This window comes from Macadamia integrifolia, chromosome 1, assembly GCF_013358625.1.
Source record: "Macadamia integrifolia cultivar HAES 741 chromosome 1, SCU_Mint_v3, whole genome shotgun sequence".
Taxonomy (NCBI): domain Eukaryota; kingdom Viridiplantae; phylum Streptophyta; class Magnoliopsida; order Proteales; family Proteaceae; genus Macadamia; species Macadamia integrifolia.
The window spans coordinates 23,518,727-23,524,041 of NC_056557.1; the positions used below are offsets into that span (position 1 = coordinate 23,518,727).

A 5,315-nucleotide genomic window follows, 5' to 3' on the forward strand; every position below is an offset into this window, starting at 1 on the left:
TAAGAGGTGATTTTTCTTCACCCTTCCCTTGAAGATCTCCACACCCAAATACCTTGTAGGAAATTTTGAGGCCTGAATTCCCAAAAAATTACTGATGAAGTGTTTCCTGTGGGGGGACGACCGTCCCAAAGAAGGCATTGCTCTCTCTCTCTCTCTCTCTCTCTCTCTCTCTCTCTCTCTCTCTCTCTCTCTCTCTCTCTGTTTTTGTGTGTTTATGGCTTTGTTGCTCTTCCCATAAAAATAAGAAAGCAAAGATGCTGAAGGCTCAGTTGCTTCAGTCAACTACAACTGTTCATCGTCCCCTTCCACTCCTTCACAAGCCCTTCATTTTAGGCAATGGGAGTATTACTGTAAGGCTCCTCCCCAATGGGCCACAAAGAACAGTAGCTCTTTGGCGAAACTTGAAGAACTGTTCCATTAAGGCAATTTCCAATGATACTAACATCGATAATGTGATTGATGAGACAATCAATAGAATTGTTTTTCTGCCGGATTTCATCTTTGGAACGGCATCATCTGCTTATCAGGTTCGTCCATAGTCCTTATATTTTCTTGATCCCAAGGATTTACAGTCTCTCAAGTACTGGAGACTGAAAATTTCTCCATTGATATGTATGTTAATGTGTCCATGCATGTGGTTGTTCTTCAGTATGAAGGTTGTGATACCCTACTTTCTAAACCCTGTCTAATTACCCATATTGAATTAGTTTGATCATATAGGGGTTGAACCGGAGAGAACTGACACAGGTACCATATGGAATATGTAGCAAGGGTGACCTTGAACTTCGGTTGGCCTGACACAACCGAGCAGGTACCAAGTGTAATACGTGCACCCAAGCCTTGCACTTGTACGCACCACGAGGCCATGTACAAAAAGTGAAGGTACATACTAGTATTTGAGAGTGCCAATGTAATCGGATATTATGTGGGAGTTTATTCCCATTGAAGCCCACCTGAGATTATACCTACCTGAGATAGCCCACCTGAGATTTAACCCACCTGAGATATACCCACCTGAGATATACCTGCCTGAGATTATATATACCCATCTGAGATGGACCCACCTAAGATATACCAACCTGAGATTTAGTCCACCTAAGACTTAGCCCACCTGAGATATACTCACCTGAGACATACCTACATGAGATTCAGCCCACCTGAGATTTAGAAGATATTTTGGGGGCCTAAGTATAAAAGGGGGGACATTAACTGTCTTTTCTCTCATTAATGTAGTTGGTTGGTGGGAGACTAAAGAAGAGAGAGAAAGAAGAAGAAAGGAAAAGAGGAAGAAGAAGAAGAAAGAAGAAGAAGGGGAAGTTGGCCGTAGAGCTTCACCGGAGCTGGGTCTTGGTATTTCGAGCCCAGATTTATGATCAGCTCATCGAGATCTTCGATTTGAGGTAGGTATTGTACACATTCCAAGGGTTCCTAGGAGAACCCCTTTCTTAAACCCTCTTTTTGGTTTTTAGGAAAGAACCCCCATGGATCTTGCTAATCCTACTTGCATAATCAAATCTAAGGTCTAATAGAAGGTGTGGATAATGATTTTGAAGCATTTGGAAGGAGTGTGGATGAAGATCTAGAGTATTTGGAGGTTCTTGACCAAAAGAAGTGAAATTTGGGGTTTCATTGGTGTTCTTGAAGAAGAGGTAAGAATCTTCCTTTCCTTTTGATTTGATCTTAGATCTAGGTTGAGGGTACATGACTGGACCTTAGATGAGTGATTTGAGTCACCAGATCGTCTCCAAACAAGTTCCCTAAGCCGAAAGAAAGTCGAGAATGATGTTAGGAAGATTTTTGTTCAAAGAGTAGGGGCTATTTTACCCCACCTGTTTTCTGGTTTTAGCCCACCTGAGTTCCAGAACTCAGATTTTAGGCTCTGGAGAAACCGATGGGCTTAAATCAGCGGGCTATATAGCCTGCCGGTCTTCTGATTTTAGCCCACCTGAGTTTTCAGAACTCATTTTTCAGGTTCTGGAGTAACCAGCGGGCTACTTGGCCCACCGGTCTTTGGCTCTAGTTCACCTGTCTTTCCAGAATTAGTCCAATTTGATGGGTGACCCCCATTTATGATTCTAAACCCGATTTTAGTGCTTAAACATGATGATTTTGATCCCAAAATAGTAAAATGATAAACCATTATATTTATGATAGGTTACACTCAATACACGCGTATCCACACATCGGATCTTTTTCGTACTGGGTACAAGCACCGTGTACATATATATGTAAATGGGGAGCAGACTCTGCTTAATTTCAGAATATTATGCATCATTTAACAAATGTTAGTCTAGCCATGTCATCATGTCACGTGTGAGTAAACTAGATATCACATATGCCATATCACGCATTTGAATGTGCATTTACATAATATGCTATGCTTTGTGTTATGATGCAATGTTCATTACGTCTTGATGTATGTGAAGGGGGAATTTCGTTTGGACATGATATGCATGCTAGATTTTAGATGCCGTAGACGGCTTGGAAATGAGTGCATGGTGGCTCATGGAATGAGATGCAGTGCCATTGTGTAATCGTACTATGCTCATATAGAAGCATGTGGTTTGGATGTGATTTACCCCTTGTGCTATGACCCTTCCCAACAAGGGTTTACGTGTTCGGGGATCATTGGGAGGAAGCATCGGGTTGCGGTTGTCGAACTCCTGCAGCAGTTAGAAGTACGCACGGCTGATCGCTAGGACAGTTGGTAACCCCGGTGATATATTCAGAGGACCAATCCTACTGCTTTTATTTTGGGTGGAGTCACCCATTTATTTTCTGTCATTTAAATTGCTAGCAGTTGGCTTGCATTTTAAATTCCAGTACCAACAGTGGGCCTTCTCTGACAACCCTATGGGCGTATCGCGGGATGGGGTTCGTGGCTCGTACCCGGAGAATACGCGCACTATGATTGTGAGTAGCACAAAACCTATGACCTAGTAATGTTGTTAGGCTAATAGGGCTAAAATGAATCGCATATAGGCACATTTGTGTTGTGACTGCTTATGTGTGATTTTCCTTGTGTGGTCCGCCTTTCCACTTACTGGGCTAGTGGGCTCATCCCACGTGCACAACTCTTTTTAGGTAATTCTGCAGGTTACCAATCGGGAGATCATAAGCCGGGTCCCACTGTAGATTTTTCATCTTAGGACTGGTGGGTCCCTGACGAGTTTGAGCACGGTGTCGATTGCATGTGCGAGGATTGTGCTGCGTGGTAGCTGTGACTCCTGAGTGATTTTTTTTATTTTTTTTTGTTACTTGATGCTTATATTTTATATATATATATATATATATCATGCCTTCGGGCCCAAATATACGTAACATTTATAACTCAATTTGGGTATCAAGTATTTGGGAAACAATTACAGATATTATTATGAACATGTCTTCCACTGAAAATACAGGTCTTATTTTAATTTAGTAGATGTATGCTGTATTGCAGGTACTGCATTGTTAATCCTGGCAAGTTTGTGAATTAACCGGTGTTTACTCGGTCACCGACTCATATTTGTGCGGGTTGGATTTGACAAAGGTGCTGCAAAAGGTGGTAAAGGAATAAGCAACTGGGATCAGTTCACTCATAAATCGGATCAAAACCAAAGCAAACCGGTAAGAAATTGAAAACAGCCCAAAAATCACCAAAAAAATCAAAATTTGTATAGTCTTGTATGGAAAATCAGACCTAAAGCAGTCAAAAAATCGAAACCAACCTGATACAAGAAATTCTGCCCCAGAAAACTTAACATGGTCATGTAAACTCAATAAAGTATGACCTAAGACATTTAATTCCATACCCATTAGTTATTGAGAATTAACTCCATATATCATTGTTATTGGACCTAAGACATTCTAGTCCATATACAATAATTAGGTATGATAATGCCAAATGTGCATGGCAGAGCTCCTCAAAGGCACAGAAGATTCATCAACCAAGATGGTTTTTTTTTTTTTTTTTTTGATAATATGCAACCAAGATGGGGTGCTTTGCTCATGCAATCAGAGTAGCGATGGAGGAAAACCTCCTGTTATTATCTTTAGATATTCTTCCATTCCTTACCTCAGAAAGCCAGATACTAATGCAGTCAAGGGATTCAAATTATACCTGCAAGTAATGGGCCGAAAAGAAATTCGCAGGAAAAATTTCCAAAACAGATATACACAAACACAATTGAAGGAGAATAAAAAAGAAACAGCAGAACTTATGAAATAGAATATCAGAATAGTTCAACAGCAAGCTAGAAATCCAAACCAGTAACAAGAACACCAAGTCACCACACTGCAACCCGGAGAAAATTGAAGTCTCACCACAACTTAAGCATATTCAACTCAAATCTTTAACAAAACCCCATTAAAATATGCTGGCTACAATGATACTTATGTGCTCATCAGACCCCGATGTACCTCCACAAATCTAACTTTTGACACCAGCTAGAGTTATTAAATTTAACCCTAATTATAATTTTAGAACCTACTATGGCTGCTTAATCCTTTCCTAAATAAATATAAGATATAAAATCTATATAGAACTTGTAATCAAATTAGACTTCCTTAAATAAAGTTCCACTACAAATCAAAACCTGTAAAATAAATTGGTCATAACATTCCCAATAAAAATATTTTATCGCCTAGACGTCGTAGAGAATTGAGAATTTTAATTTGTTTCAATTTTAAGAATGGAAATGCTTTAGATAGAAATCTATATGAAGAGAATAAATCTTTTTATCGAAGGATCAGAAAAAAATCGGCCCACATCTCCTGCGGGAATGATTTGAAATACTTATGGTTTGATAAATAAAAAAATCAGGCCGGATCTATATGTATGTAGAAAGGGATCAGTCTCTATCCATCCATCCGGATACTCACGTAGGCTACCAAGTAAGTAAATTCAGGTAGTGTATAAATAACAATGAAGCAAGCCAACAAGATCAAATACGCAAATGTAGGCTTTCAAGCGGAGTGCGCCATCGTGCCCAGCTGAAAAACTACAGCTCGCGTTAGCGCAACGGTGCTTTACGATCAGCTTTACAAAGCAAACGGGAATCCATCAAGACGCTACATTTAAAGAAGTGATCTACGACCTTCCCTCATTGTCTTAGAACTGTTGCTCTTAGAAGTCCAAGAAAGCCCTAGAGCACGGAAAATTCATATCCTAGCAACACCTTCTCCCTAGAACTAGAACAAGACAGATTGTCTTTGATCCGCTTTAACAACGGTTTGATAGAAAAAGCATGATATATCTGATCCATGCATAATATCATAAAAAATAGATAAAAATTTGTGACTGCTACTTAGTTTCGGCAATAGGTCTGAAAAAG

The 5,315-nt window shown here is 39.8% G+C and overlaps 1 protein-coding gene across 1 annotated transcript in view; it reads left to right on the forward strand.

Annotated features, from left to right (window-relative positions):
* The window catches only part of LOC122072105 (salutaridine reductase-like), a 10,942-nt gene extending 10,403 nt beyond the window's left edge, over positions 1-539 (forward strand). The window contains exon 5 of the mRNA XM_042636656.1: positions 246-539. Coding sequence (XP_042492590.1) covers positions 246-539 — 294 coding nt within the window. The remainder of the gene's footprint in view (positions 1-245) is intronic.
* Positions 540-5,315: the final 4,776 nt, after the last annotated feature.